At 38.3% G+C, this 16,372-nt stretch overlaps 1 protein-coding gene across 4 annotated transcripts in view; it reads right to left on the bottom strand.

Moving 5' to 3' along the window:
* LOC131031989 (deoxyhypusine hydroxylase) overlaps positions 1-16,026 on the bottom strand; it is a 43,271-nt gene extending 27,245 nt beyond the window's left edge. Inside the window, exons 1-5 of one of the 4 annotated variants that reach the window (XM_057962868.2) lie at positions 15,623-16,026; positions 15,135-15,268; positions 10,613-10,848; positions 10,488-10,513; positions 10,375-10,409 (exon numbers count right to left, since the gene is read on the bottom strand). In XM_057962868.2, the coding sequence (XP_057818851.1) occupies positions 10,375-10,409; positions 10,488-10,513; positions 10,613-10,848; positions 15,135-15,268; positions 15,623-15,791 (600 nt within the window). In that variant the 5' untranslated portion in view covers positions 15,792-16,026. Of the gene's footprint in view, positions 1-10,374; positions 10,514-10,612; positions 10,849-15,134; positions 15,269-15,622 lie in introns of all 4 variants that reach the window. The other 3 variants (XM_057962866.2, XM_057962867.2, XM_057962865.2) reach the window with 3 other exon arrangements.
* Positions 16,027-16,372: the final 346 nt, after the last annotated feature.

Below are 16,372 nucleotides of genomic sequence, written 5' to 3'. Positions count from 1 at the left end.
TTTTAGGGAAAAACTACTAAAAATAGACATGGTCATATTTTCATTGGCGTGGTGAACTGTGGCCCCAGCTTCTGACAGATTCAGTTTCCGAGCAATAATGAGAAAGATATGAATTTTTAAGTGGTTCCACAGGCAATTAATATTTTAATGAAATATTAATATAAAATCACAAAGTGCATCACTTAAATTTATTTAAGTGAAAAATTAATATCTCCTAAGCTAAGCATTGCTTTTAGGGTTAAGTTGGGAACCTGTTGATGTGTTTTTCATGCACATGCGAACACAGAATAAAATACCTAAAAAGTACCTTATCCTCTCTTGAACAAAGTTCCTAACTGCTGAAGATCTCGCCCGAAGGATCAGTTGAAGTAACTCCAAGGTTCTTGTATGTTGGTTCTCTATTCGTGGATAAGCTCTCTGTGGTATGATGTGATTTTGCTGGAATCACAAGGGGACTTACACTTGACGACCTAAATGTCTGATTTGCTAGAATCACAGGTCCTATTAACTAATTGGAAGACAAACAAATGGCAAAAGATGCAAGGTTCAGGAAGTCTACTCTACTACCTAGAATGCGAGAAGATGGATGAACGACTAGGTGGAGTCCTACTGGGCTGGGTCTCACCATCAAGTTGAACAATTCAACACCAACTCAATGCGATCTTCTGGGGGATGCTTCAAATATATTCAAATCGGACACCTTCAGATACTGATCATCATTCAAGTTAATGCATGAACAATAGACATGTAACGACTTGAGATTAAGCTCATTTTATGCCAGTTGACCACGCAGGGCGCACTTACAATCAGTAAGAGGCTAGTGGTATGGATTAGACGGATTCCACACAGGTGCATTCAACGACTTTTTTCATTCAATTTAATTATCTATCATCTAAAATGAAGATTCAACAAGAGACCATGCATATTGCAATGAAATGACATATTTCACCATATCTTCAATGAAAAAGAAGTCTTTACAATTAAGGCAACAATGTCTTGTCTTCTCTTCCTAGTCTACTCTAATTGCTATTCTACTACCTATTCACCGACTATCAACTATTTTCTCCCTATTGTCTATTAGCTAACCATTAGCCTTTACAAATGAGGAGCCAGGGCTTATATAGTGCCCTCAATACAATTCAATGGCTCAGATCAATTTGAGATCAATGGCCGAGATTTTACAATGAAAACCTTAATTAGAGTTTGTTACAACCAACTCAATTCTGGCCAATGAATTAATTGCATTATTTGGACACATGTCTTCTCTGGAATATTCGACCAATGGATAACCGAGGTAGGTACATCGAAGTTAGTGCCATCTTTGATGAGTCAAGTACATTGAATCTGGACATGCTGAGGTGGACCAATCCAATTGGAGGGATGATGACTGGGACGCCACCTTGTCTGACACTTGCAACTTGGTAGATATTCAATTTGATGATGTTGAGAAGCTGACTTTAATTAACTTTTCTGACACCGTCTGCTTCTTCAACGAACCCTTGCTTTAACCTCCTTTGTCTTTGATGTGCAGGATGGATGGTGTACCTTTCCTTCAAATGCTGGACTGGAAGAGGTCGTCCTTGATGATGTTGGACTGGAAGTGGTCGTCCTTGATGATGCTGGGTTGGAAGTGGTCGTCCTTGATGATGCTAGACTGGAGAAGGTCGTCCTTGACTTGGTCTCCTTTCATCTGCAAAACAAACCAAAAGATGATTAAGGACATATAATAAATTCATTTCAACATAGTATTTTACACCTTAAATCATCAACAAGAAGATGTTAAAATGAAACTTGCTCAATATTCTCCCCAGGGACAGGCCCTATAAGAATTTCGCCCTGGACCCTCTGGAAGGGTCAGGAGCGAAATCTGCATTCCTGGCTCAAATTGTTCTCACTTTGCAACCGTACTTGCTTAGATACATGCCCAAGGATGCCCTCATTCTCAACCAACACCAATCTTGATGCAAATTTGGGGCAAAAGAGAGGTTTTTAAGAATTTCGCTCTGGACCCTTTGGAAGGGTCAGGAGCGAAATTCACCTTTTAGGTCAAAATCTATCATGTTTCCTCTCCAAAATACCTTCCAAGGCGAGCACACACTAGTTTGCCTCCCTCCAGATCCCAGGGATCCACACCTTGACCTCTATCATGAGCAATTGGAGTGAAATTGGGAATTTCGCTCTGGACCCTCTGGAAGGGTCGAGAGCGAAATTCACCTTTTAGGTCACAACTCTTCATTTTCTTCACTTCAATTCATCTTGTAGAGCAAAGTAACATCATTTCAACCTCAACTACGCCTTAGGACTCCTAATCTTGACTTGACACAAGGAGGAAATAGGTAGATGAAGAATTTTGCTCTGGACCCTTTGGAAGGGTCAGGAGCGAAATTCACCTTTTAGCTCAAAATTCACACTTTTGAAAGTCAAACCTCTTTCCAAGGCATTCCAAATAGCTTCTCTCACCCTAGTCTAGGCCTGACTTAGCACAAAATTTGGAGGATAAGATGGTTTTTAGGATTTTTGCTCTGGACCCTTTGGAAGGGTCAGGAGCAAAAATCTTATTTTAGGCTTATTTCCTCATCTTTTCAACTCCAATCCACCTCCAAGATCAAGGACACATCGCCTCACTCCTATCTAGGCCATAAAAACCAAAAACTTGACTTGATTTGCAAGGAAAAAAGGGTGATCCTAGGAATTTCGCTCTGGACCCTTTGGAAGGGTCAGGAGCGAAATTCTCATTTTGGCTTCAAAATTTGCATTCTTGGTGACTAAAATCCACTCTAAGGCAATCCAAATGACTTCTCTCACCCTTGTCCAGGTTTGACTTTGCTCAAATTTTGGAAGAAAAGATGGTTTTTAGGATTTTCGCTCTGGACCCTTTGGAAGGGTCAGGAGCGAAAATCACTTTTTAGGGTCAATTCCTTCACATTTGATAATCACTGATAAGTCAAAGTTATTTCTAAGGACCTCTCCCATCAAAACTCACCTTAGTCAGCACTAGGCTTGGCACAAAATTGGGAAAAAAGGTGGTTTTGAGAAAATTCGCTATGGACCCTTTGGAAGGGTCAGGAGCGAAATTCTCATTTTGAGCTCATTTCTTCATTCTTTCAACCTCAATCAACTTCAAAAGGCAAGGACACACCTTCTCACTCCCATCCACACCATAAAAACCAAAAGTTTGATTTGATCCAAGGAGAAAATGATGGATTTGAAGAATTCGCTCTGGACCCTTTGGAAGGGTTAGTTCCGAAATTCTTGTTTTTGCTTAATTCCTTCCAATTCATTGATTACTAGCAACTCAAAGTCATTCTTGAGGACATCTCCAATCTCAACTTACTCCGATCCACACTTGACTTAGCATAAACTTGAGATAAAAGAGAGTCTTGGAGAATTTCGCTTTGGACCCTTTAGAAGGGTCAGGAGCAAATTTCTTCCTCTAGCCCAAAATCATCATTTTTGGAGACAACAATCAATTCAAAGGCAATCTCAAGGGCATCCCTCACCTTAGTCTAGGCATGGCTTGGCACACATTTGAAAGTAATAGGTAGATTTTAGGATTTTCGCTCTAGACCCTTTGGAAGGGTCAAGAGCGAATTTCTTGTTCTTGACTTGATCCTTCATCTTTTCACCTCCAATCTTCTCTAGAAGGTAACTAAACACCATTCTCATGCAAGGAACAAAGTCTTAAGCCCAAGCAAGGTCAAAAAGGTAGGCTTGTAAGGAATTTCGCTATGGACCCTTTGGAAGGGTTGGGAGCGAAATTTCTTTCCTTGGCTAAAACACTCATTCCTCAACTTTTTCAAACGTCCTTAAGGGTTTCAATATGCCCATTCTCTCTTTCAACATACCTTGGACATCAAAATTTGGCCAAATAAGGACAGAAATGAGGTCTAGGAGGATTCTTCAGTTTTCCAAACAATCAAATTTCAAGATTAGGACATTCCAGACAGCCAAATTTCAGGATCAGGACATTCCAGACTTAGCAAAATTTCAAGGCATTTGAAGATCAAAATGACATTCCAGACTTCATCACTCACCAACTTGACCTAGCTCGGACCTTCAAGAATGACACTCACTCACCAAGCAAGACACAGTTAGCAACAAGAGCAAAACCAGGCCCTAAAGAGGACTCTAAAAGAAACCCTAATTCCGGGGCCCCAAAGACTCAACCTTGGCTCAAGCAGAGCCTGCCATCCTAGTGATCCCCCCGGCGACACTCGAAAAGCAAAGGCTAACAGACAAAACTCTAAAAACCCTAGAAAAACAAACCCCAAAAAGCAAAAAGAGTAGGGGTCCCCATTTGCAATGGGGCGATGTGTGAATACGTCACAACAAAACCCTAAAAACAAGTTATGATTTTTAAATCCCTAATTGCCAAAAATCGTACTTTTTGGGTATTTAGGCAGCCAAGATGGAAATTAAACTAGGTTACTGGGTTCGCCTCTGGGCCCCCCTGGTACGGGTCCTAGTTCGACCGGGTTTGTGGTATGGGTTCGACCAGGGTTCGAAAAACCCAGAGTGGGTTCGACCCTGGTCGAACCCGGGCGGACCCAATCGAACCCGAGCGGTTGGGCGGCCCGTAAAGTCAAAAAATAACACAATTTTTTTTTTTTTTTCAATTCCGCTTGTAAAAAGTGAAATTTATAACCTAAAATTGACTTCTAAAACATTTTATTGACTCATTTCACCTCATTTGTGTTGCAAACAAAAGTTTTATGAGAGCAGGTAGAAGAAAGGGTGAACAAAATTTGGCTTCCAAGATCAAAGAGGAGGAGTTGAAGACTGATTTTTGAAGCTTCAACAAGTGTTGCAGCATCATTTCCATACATTTTGAAGCTTCCATTGGCTGCAAGAGGTAGGTTTTTAAACTTTTTTTTCCAATTATTTTTGTTTCACAAATAGTCAAACATGAAACTTGAATTTTTTTTCATTATTTAGTTTTTGTTTTTGAATATGTTTATATTATTTCTTGCCATAGGAACTAAAATGGCATCTACATCTTCCTCCATTGGCAATGAACAAATAATTGCAAAACAAAGAAATGATCCAAATTCTCCCTTATGGCAATATGTGGACATTATAAAACAACTTCCGGGAGGTGGGGGATTCCGTTGGAAATGCCATGGATGTGATATTGAACGTAATAGTTCATATTATCGGGTGGTAGGCCATTTGTGTGAAATAAAAGGAAGAGGCATCAAAAAATGCCCTGGAAAAAATGGTAAACCTATACCGGATGAGACAGTGATGAAATATATTAGGGAGCATGAGGCGGCAGAAGAGAGGGAAGCTTGTAGATTGGACCAAACCGCATCAAAGAAAACAAGGGGAATGCAAGGCCCTTCTAATCCCAGTATTGTAGTAGAAGACCACCCCTTCTTTGCCACAAATGAACCTCAAAGTGAACCACCATTGACACGTAAAAGAACAAAGGGGCCTTTAGAAACCGCATTCCAAAATGAGAGTAGAGACAATGCTGACCAAGATATAGTAAGGTGCATTTATGCAAATGGGTTGGTTGTCATTCAATGTTGTTCACTCCCCATATTGGAAGCAAATGATAAAAAGTGTTAATGAGGCATCAAGAGGGTATAAGGGCCCCAGTTATGAGAAGGTACGTGGAACATTATTGGAGAAAGAGGTGAAGAGGGTTGAAGATGCATTGAAACCCATAAGGGATTCATGGGTTGAGACAGGTGTAACAATTGTTTCAGATGGGTGGAAAGATGCTAAAAACCGTCCCTTGATCAATATCATAGCGGTGTCCCCTAAAGGGGCAATGTTTTTGAGCGCTGTGGATTGTGAGGGCCAAATAAAAGATGGCCAATTTATTGCAGAAATTCTCATCTCTGCCATTGAGTCTGTGGGACCCCGCAATGTTGTCCAAGTCATAACGGACAATGCAAAAAATTGTAGAGCTGCTGGTTTGTTGGTTGAGCAACGCTATGATCACATCTTTTGGACACCTTGTGCGGTACATTCACTCAATCTTATGCTACAAAGGATTGGGCAAAAAATAAAATGGATCAGAGATGTGTATGCAGAGGCTGAGGACATCTAGATGTTCATCACAAACCACCACATGTCTCAAGGGATTTTTAGAACCTATTCGAATTTGGAGCTATTGAAGGTAAATGAAATAGTAATTTAATTTTACATTTCCTGATTATTTTGAATTTTCAATGTTCATAATATCATTGTGTAAGCTATATTGTGTATTCTTCTTTAAAGTTTGGCTTTATTTTTTAATCATTTGGCATTAATTTGTGTTATAGGTTGCTGAGACCCGTTTTGCATCAAACACAATCGTCTTAAGATGACTTGTGAAAGTTAGAGTGGCACTATGCAATATGGTGATCAGCACCAATTGGACTGTATGGAAGCAAAGTAGCACTGAGAGGGCAGAAAAAATTAGGGATAGAATATTGAATGAGAAATGGTGGGATCTTGTTACATATCTCCTAAGAATCACTGAGCCCATCATGAGCATGATTTGCTATACAGACATGGATAGGCCTTGCATAGGTGAGATTTATGATGGCATTGACTAAATGCTTGAAAAAATAAAGGTCACTATAAATGAAAAAGAGAATGATCCTCAGGAGAAATTCTTCAAAGAACTGGAAGTAATTATTGTAGAGAGGTGGAATAAGATGACCACTCCTTTGCACCTTCTTGCCTATGCCTTGACACCTAAGTACTATAGCAATCAGTTTCTTGATAAACCAGGAAGGATTCCACCATGGAGAGATCTAGAAGTATCTGATGGGTACAAGGCAGCATTTCTTAGACTGTATCCCGATGATGATTTGCGAGATGTTGTTACATATGAGTTCATAGAATTTGCAAATGGGAATGGTCTAAGTGTTGATGCACTTCGTCATAGATCCAAGAAGGATGGTCATAGCTGGTGGTACTTCCATGGCACATGCTTCCAACACCTTCAACCCCTCACTATAAATTTTTTATCGCAAGTTTAATTAATTAAAATTTTTAATTTACAAGTTTTAGTTTATTTATAGTTTACTTTGTCTTCATAGGTTGTTAGTTCATTTGCTTCAAAAAGAAATTGGAGCACATACTCTTTCATCCACTCAGCAAAGCGCAATAGGCTGCTATCAAAAAGAGCGAAAAATTTAGTATATGTGCATTCCAACCTATGTCTTCTTTCACACAAACAACATGACTACACACAAGGGGAAACAAAGATGTGGGATATAGAGCCAGAGCATACTGATTTGGATGCTCCAGCTTCTCAACTTCTTGCATTGACACTTGATGACTCGGAAATTGAGCCAACTAATAGTGCAAGTGCAAGTGGCATTGGCTCATCTAATGTCAATGTCAATGAGGAGGAGGAGGAGGAGGAGGATGAATTAGATGATCCATTTGATGATTAAACTTTAAGTTTATATTGTTGAAAGTTGAAACAATGATACTTGAATATTTTGTCATTTTGATATTAAACTTGATGTATATGATGCTATTATCAATTATGGTATGATCATGATGCTATGATTACAAGTTTATGTTTGTTTTGTTGTTTATATGATGCTATGTGACATGCAAATTTTAATTCATGCTTATAGGCTTCACAAATATCAAAATATATATATATATATATATATATAATTTACATGTTTTTGTACTAACGAACCCAAACCCCTTTTCAAAATTTTGCCGTATCGGGTTCTTCGAACTCGAACCGGAAACTTAGAAATTAAACCTCGTTCATTGATATTGAGCATTTGACATTTCTTTTGAGCACTTGGCTATGGCGGCTAGGGTTTGGACCTGTTTTGGAGAGCATGCATTCTTCAGAATTCAGTAGCTTTGACATTGTGAAAGATCAATCGAATTGTTGCAACTTGGTTGGCTTCATTCAGAAGTCAAATTGAATTGAATTGGGGCAGATTTGGCTTCTTACAAGGCAGATTTGTTGTAGGTTTCCTATGTACTGTTTTGTTGTTAATTCTTCTGTTGTTTGGAGGCTTCTTTTCCCAAACACACAGCTTGCTCATTATTGACGCCATCTTCCACTATTTGGGTGTCTTAGTATTAAATAAGAGCATATCTGAATTGTTTCAAAATAAAAATCAGAACTTTGTAAGTTGCTGATTGAATTCTTTTAATTCAATAAATTGGCTAAGGACCTAGTATGCTTCTAAATTCTCCAGTTTATTGTTTCAGTTGATTAAATTCATGAATTATTTCAATATGTGTTGCAAATTAAAGAAACCCCCCCCTTCTGCAACTTCTGTCTATTTCTGAAAGACCATCTTAATAATCAAAATTACAAAGAAGATATACAAATTAAAACAGGTTGAAGAGTTGAACCAGCAAGGGTTCATCACAGGGGCCCTGGGTGAACCCAAAGCAGACCCAGCCCATACAAATAGGGGGGAGTTCCAGGAGAACCCAGTAACATAGTAATTTATCTATGCATTTTGTCAGATTTTTCAAAATCACGGTCCATGTAGTCACAGATTACATTTTGTTAATGTAATTGTTCAAACACTTTCAGTTGCAGTTCATTAGATGGAAAATTTATTGAAGAATAATTTCACAAATGCTGGATTGAGTGAAAAATTACTGTCCATGACATCACAATTAACTGAAGCATTTTCTCACAAAATTGCATTGATTGGTTTGACTATTTGTTGACTACTTTGTTAAATATTTTGGAATTTCAATCCATGAGGAGATGAGAAATAATTAAAGCATTTTGTCAAATATATTAGAATCATAACGCATGAAATCACTGTTCTCTTAGGATTTTCACAAATATTTCCAATATTTTGTCAAATATATTAGAATCATAACGCATGAAATCACTGTTCTCTTAAGGATAATCCAATTTGCACTCAATGTGATCACAATTTGTTGAAGCTTTTTGTCAAACATTTCAGAATTACAATCCATGTGAGCACTATTTGTTGAAGCTTTTTATCAAACATTTCAGAATTATAATCCATGTGATCACAATTTCGCTTTACTGAAGCATCTTGTGCAGATTTTGGAATTTGTAATCCATGAGATCATGATTCACTCAAGAATTTTGCCAATGAATTCAGATATAGGAAGAAAACATAGATTTGGTGGTTCATATTAAAATTGACCAAGAGAATCCAATGAAAGAAAAAATCATATAAGAGTAAGATCTCATCTGAAGGTCTCTCTGGCTTATGTAGTTACTCCAGGTTTTGTTTTAAGCTTTGGATTGCTGCTTATGTAAAACAGCATTTCGGATCGTAATACCTCTTTAGTTCAGATGTATCTGTTTGGATCCTCGTCAAGAGTGGGGCATAGCTTTTTGTTTTGCAGAAGCATACACTACAGGTATACAATGGAATTTTGAGGCTTAAGTTTTTAGCCAGTATGACTGCCATGGTACTCCCCATGCCACCGGTTGGTTTATTGTATTTTGCAAATGAGAGCAGGCTCAGTTTGTAAACTATGTCAAGTTTTAACCTATAAAAATAACCTCCTTCTAATTTCCTTCTTCCTTTGATAGTAATGCATCCTTTTTTGACTTTCTCCAGGTAATTTCTGCAGCGGTTGAACTACAACCCGAAAATCCAGCAGAAGGTGTTCTGGGAAAAAAAATACAGGGCACCCAACAAGTTGAAATGGCCATAAAACTCTCAGCCAACTATTGTTCTCCTGCTGAAACGTCAGTTAGCTATTTGAAACTAATGATGTGTTCTCTCTGCATTTGAATTCCAGTCACTTGTACCCTATTGGTATGCAAACACAACTCGAGAACAATTATAATGTTCGATGCTTAGACTGTATGCTCCAGCAATCTGTGCCCTGGTCCCATGTAAATTTAGGAGCTTTGATACTGCATTCTCCAACTTGGTAGGTAGCTAATGTTGTTGAAGACAACACTGACCAATACAATATGAACTCACTTCACTCGTTGTCAGAATCAATCTACAAAAATGATAACTAATTTTTGAAATCAAATTAGCAAGTTGAGATGTAACTAACTGCAACTCTTGAATTATTGCCCAACGAAAATGCATTCAAGGTTATTACTTAATGTCTTTTTCTCACACTTCATCATAATCCTGGTTTTTTTGGATTCACATTTACATGTAATCACAATAAATCGTGAATAAGGACCTCATTTATTTATTAAGAAAGATAAATCATATTGATAATTGGTTAATACTATATAGTATATGACCATCACTGTTGTAAACTTATTCATTATTTGTCATTAGGGAAAAGGTTTGATCATTTTTTCTCTAAACCACAACAGACAAGTATGCTTCAGTGCAGGTATGATAAAGACAGTTAACTGAAACAATGAAATTGTAATCAAATTGTAATCTTGAATAACAAAATAACACCATGCAATTGTCAACTGACCTCATGTCGAAGCAGTGCACTTTGAGCTTGTAATGCTGCAACAATAGCATCAACGGCTTCAGCTCCTCCATGATTTCGCAGTGCAAATAATGCAGCATAGCGCTCATACATACCTTTTTCTTCATCCAAAAGCTCTTTCCTAATGCAAATACAAAATAAATCAATGATAAGACGATGAACAGAAAAGACTGAATTCCACTGCATGCATTTACTGTATTTATATGAATGAGCAACATACCTGAGTTCCTCTATGCTAGTCTCAGAAGATGCAGGCACTGCAGGATCGACAGACAGGAAAGGAGACTTGTCTTCTGTGATAATTTCTTTAGTTGCATTTTTATGCCTACTTTTCTCAATGCGTTTAAGTGCCAATTCGCATGTTTCTTGCACTTCCTGTGCTGGATCTAACTTTAAGCTATTCTGCAAGAGGGGTACATAATCATCCAGCCCAATAGCCCCAAGGGCCTCTGCTGCCTGTATTCAAAAACATTTCAAAACGTATTGCATAATGTAATTAAATAGCCTATACATTTTGAGATTATAGAAACCTAATAGATAGTTACATATCATGAAAAGAAATAGAAAACTATTATTCATTGGCAGTAAAAGAGTAAAACGTAAGTTTCAAAGGGGTATTTTCTTAATTAAGGAGTGACATGAAATATGTCAAACAAAAATGATAATTTGAACCTGTAGCGTCGTAAATTGTACGCACTTGCTAGGGTGGTACAATTTCACACCTAGTTTAGCACCCGCCTTGGCGCATTTTGCATTTTGCATTGCATTTCCCCTTTAGCACTTAATTAATTAAATTAATTAGGTCTAAGGTTCTATTTCATCATCTTCCACATCATAAAGTTGGGCCCTTTCATTAAAGTGTGCCCTTTTCATTTTATTCCTCCAATACATCATTTAATCAAAAACCCTAATTAGGTCCTATTTTGAACTTGGGGGCTTGATTTCGGGGGTCAAAACATCTCGAAATCACCTGTAACTTCGGGATTCTCTCTAAAATCATCATATCTAACGGCCCTAAAAATTTGGTGAGAAGTTGCCGGGACCATGGCGCCCGGAGTGCACACGGTCCCCAACATTTTTCCCGAAATTTCTCGAAATCACCTGTAACTTCGGGATTCTCTCTAAAATCATCATATCTAACGGCCCTAAAAATTTGGTGAGAAGTTGCCGGGACCATGGCGCCCGGAGTGCACACGGTCCCGAACATTTTTCCCGAAATTTTAGGAGCGCGATCCAATCATAAAATAAAGCTTAACCCCAAGAAATTGGCAAGAGATTCAATCTCTAGGTCGGCCAAATGTTGAAATTAAGACCTAGGGTTTCATATATAAGAGCTCTCTTTCTTCATTTGAAAGGATCCGAATTTTGGTTTCAGGGGCCTTCTATGCAGCGAAAGAGCAAATCTTTGAAGACTTCAACAACATTCAACATCCATCCATCAAGCATTCATCAATTTCATTCATCCATTTAGGGCTTTGAAAGCATTGAAGAGCAATAGGGGATCACCGACTGAAGATTGGCTTGTACCGCTCCCTTGGGGTTGGGTATGATTTCATGTTGTTTTCATGTCTTTGCATAAGCCTCATTATATCATTTGTATTCATGCTTTAGATCACTTTGCATCTTGATTTGGAGCATTTACATTATCATTTACAAGCAATTAGGATTTACTTTCTAGGTTGCTCTAGTTTGCTTACTTGCATTTTAGGATCTTGCACACACACTACTTTTACAATACAACTTGGCTATTCGTGGAGGTGGAAATCACCAAAGCAGGGGTTTGACTAAGGCAAAACCCTATATAGCCACCCACCGTACCTTTTCAGATATAAGTGCAGATTTCGGGATTCGGACGACGCCGCAAGTTGCAGATTCGGTAGAAGCAGACAGAAACTGAGCTACACACCAAATTTCAGGGCAAAAGACCAGGACAGGGGCGTGGGGCGCCCTGGTCCTGCCAGGACAGGGGCGCTGGGCGCCCTGGTCCCTCAGTCAGACAGCAAGTTTCAGCATTTCTGACAGCTTTTCAGGTTGCAAAACAACAGTTTCAGGAGCAATTTCAGGGGCAGAATCAGGACAGTGGCGCCTGCGCCCCTGTCCCGAACATTTTCACTCAGATTTTAACTCCGGGTACGCATCTGCATTCTTGTCTTGTCCTTGTGTTTACAACTTTCCATTGTTTAAACTCAATTCTGCAATCTTGTTATTAGTTCATACTTGCACTTTGGAGTTAGGAATTGAACTTGCATCATTTTATCTTTCAATTACAACAAAGGAATAGAAACCCTAATAGGTAGCCCATGGCTCTCTCTTCCACAAAAAGAAGTAGCCAATTGTGTGATACCTCTAGGCTCTTTCGTATTCCACAATGTGTGTCAAAAGGTAAGATTAGGGCATGTTAGCCTAGTCTCGCTTTTTCCCCTACACAGAACCAAAAAATAAACTTAAGCAAATACTCAACAAGGTCCTCTCCAACTGCTTAGGTCAAAGCTCAAAGATAATGATATCACATACCAAAGAAGAGTGTTGCAAGTTGTCTTCCAACTAATGATCATAGGTTAAGAAGTGAATGTATTTGGCATCTATTAGACAAAAATATTTCCAATAGATAATAATAACTCAAGAGTTGGAATCTATATGTATTGTACATAGCTGCTGAAAATTCATGAAACATTACAATAACTGAAGGTCATCTTTTTCATCTTCTTGTCTCTTCTGCAAATCAGGTTTATTTAGGTTTGTTGAGACCCATAAAATTGTTCTTGTTGAGTCTCTTTGTATTTTGATTCCTCTGTGAAGATGGTAATGTTGATGACAAGCCTGGTATATGCTCTTGAAAAATGTCAAGAGATTCAATAATTATCCCAAACAAAAGTGTTTAGAAATATGGTGTCTCAACCTTGCGATTATAACAGCCTAATATATTGAGCGTGAGGGGTTGCAAGGAGGAGGGGGTGCGGACGGGTACCCCCCTTGCGGGGTCTAGAGGGGATGCCCCAACTCCCCCAGTGGAGGATCCAAGGGCCACGCACCTTGATGGGGGTTTGAGGGCAACACCCCCAAAAGCCACATTCTATGCAAATTTTATTATTGTAAATATGAACCATTCATCACGAGGTCTTAGATCTTACAGTAGAGATTATGTTGGCTTTGTTTTCCCTAGAAGGCAACCTTATTTTATAAGGCCATTGTATTATGGCTAGGTATTGTGATGTATTATGAGAGTCTGATAGTTCTTGAGTTGCTTCTGAATCTCTGGTTCGTAAAATTCCTGTGAGAAGCTTGCTTTGCAAGTATATTGTAATCTTGTGATTTCTGAATGATATATTGGGTGGATTTTGAAGTGTGAGATTTTTCTCTTGAAGGGGTTTTCCCCATGTAAATCACTATGGTGTGGTATGAATCGTACTTATGTTTATTTCTCTTTAGTTTATGTAACCGTCATCAAGATCTTAAAAAGTGTTGCAAAACCCTCCTCTCAAGATTAGTGTAGGAAGTTAATCCACTACCTTAGCTTCCTTATAAAAATAGCATCAAGAGATGAGAATGTTTACACAACTCTCAGTGTAGGTTCTTGAAGAATATAAATAGATTCAATATTTGTCCTAATAGAAAGACCATGATTCTACAGAGCCAAAAATGTTTATACTTGCATGAAGTAGGAAAATTCTCTCAAGTTAAAGTCTCAAAAGTACTGTAATGTGTTATCAGGAGATAAGGCAGGACCAGGGAACAGGTTTTCAAAATATAAGCTACTAAAATCTCAAAATGATGGTAATGGACTATAATGAGATAAGGCAGCAGAAAGCACTGATTTTTTATTATAAGCCTTATGCGTTTATGTTACTAAGTTTATGAAACAAAAAGCAGGAGCTGAAAGCGAGGACAAACAAAAGAATTCTAGAGAGCTTAAACCTTGGGTTAATGGTTAGCATAAACACAGAATTAAAATATTGATGACTGTGCTTGCAATTAATAAAACAAGGTTATGAAGATTGTCCCAATACACCTCTGAGTTCTAACCAACACAAATTCAAACTTGTCCAAAGGCTTTTCAGGATCCATATTAGAAAATACATGCACGATTAAGCAGAACCTGTTGTCCAGTTCAGATGCTGCTACATACTCACCAATAGCATTTTGATTTGTCGAAGAGAAGCTCTGCCTCACAATTCAACAGGAGCAAAAAGATATATCCATACAAAAACACAAAAGTTAAAAAGGTTTTTGGTAGAATTCAACACGAAATCCAAAAAACATCAAATCTATTCATTAACTACCGTATACATTGGGAAATAGCATTTTTTATCTCTTTGGAAGAAAAATAGCTGTAACGTCATTGCTGGGTATTATCATGACTTCTAGATGGATAGGAAGATTCCAATTAGCAGTTGTTTATATATGTTAGGGAGATAGTGAAAAATAAAAAGTGCACAGTACGGAGTTCCGCACCCTTTTAAGGAATTTCCACTTTTGTATAGGTAACCTTCCTCTAGCATTCATTAGATAATCTTGAAGAAGTTCAGGACTCCAGCAAAATTTCAAGGGTTTGTGATATAGTGGTAATGGGGACTAGCAAGAGCATGACTCAGGTTCAAATTTCCGCTCACTGAAATAAGGTGATCCATAACTCCAGCCTGCGTGAGTCAATGGTGTACTGTAATGACTGCCAAGTATAATTGAGATGAATCTTAGAAGGAAAACGAAAATAGAGTCCCTGAAAGCAAACAATATAGCATTACCTCATGGCGAACAATAGGATGAATCGAGTAATCCAGCAAAAGATCTTTGAGAGCCGGAACTGCTTCTGCATCTTGCATTTGTCCCAGTGCAAATGCTGCCTCGTGTGCCAACAAATTCGAAGAATCTCTGGTTGCTAAAAGAGAAAAGAATCACACATGATCACAATATGCTTCTAAACAACTACAAACTAATATTTGTCATTTCATGCAATTCAGAGTTCACAATTAAAATCTGATATCCTCCAACTTCACTAAAGCGGGAACGCCTAAAATTTTGTTTTCAGGCAACTACAAACTACTGAATAAAATTTCATGCACCACAGTTCAGAGTTCACAATTAAAAGCTGATATCCGCAAACCCGACAAAAGCAGGAACGCCTGATAGTTACTGTCACGAGGAAGATTCGGAAGAACTCAAATCTAATAAAGGTCAACAGTTGGGTATTGAAGGAAAAAAGCATGGAATTAACTTCATAGAATTAACTTACCAACAATAAGTGCCTGGCGCGGAATTGAACCTTTAAGATTGCGAAGGGAAAAGAGAGCTCGGAAGCGTTCAGAAATGGGAAACGCTTGGTCGAGCAGCCGATCTGCTAACAACTGTTGAACTGAGAAAGAAGCTTCGAACGCGGGCAATGGCGATGCCTCGTCCTCCATTTCTTATTATTCTGACACCCGCCAACACGATCACAATTTTGCAAATATGAAAATATATAGCGGATACCAGTAGGGCAAAATTAGCGTGTCGTTTAATATTATTCGAAGCTATCCTGGGGATAAATTGGAAGCCATCCAAGTTATAAATATTCCTGTGGACCGATTCTCGTCAATTCGATACTGAGGAATAACTCTCTTTTGGCTAAGGAATTGTTGTCGGCTTGGTGGAAAGGAGATGGGTTTGTTTCGTAGTTATAAGTAGGGGAGAGGAGCCATTACGTGTGCGGGGATAAATGTATGATAGGTCTTAGGCGGTTAGGGGTTTACAGTGGTCTATCTAATTATCTAGTATTTGTATTTGTGGACGTGTGTCCCATCACATGTTCAATGTTGAACAAATAAATAATACCATTAAACAATCACACGAATTAATCATAAAGTGTATCTTTTGCATTCAAAATATAAATCTTTACGTTCACACATAAACATTTAAACCATTCACATTGATTCAAATAAAAGTTTTTGAGTTCTGTCAAATAAGATCACGTGCCCAATAAAGGGGTCACGATAAAAACATTAAA

The sequence above is a fragment of the Cryptomeria japonica genome, chromosome 4 (genome assembly GCF_030272615.1).
Source record: "Cryptomeria japonica chromosome 4, Sugi_1.0, whole genome shotgun sequence".
In the NCBI taxonomy this organism is placed as follows: Eukaryota; Viridiplantae; Streptophyta; class Pinopsida; order Cupressales; family Cupressaceae; genus Cryptomeria; species Cryptomeria japonica.
Note: the sequence above shows the minus strand (reverse complement) of the source record. Positions and strands in the feature narration are given on the sequence as shown.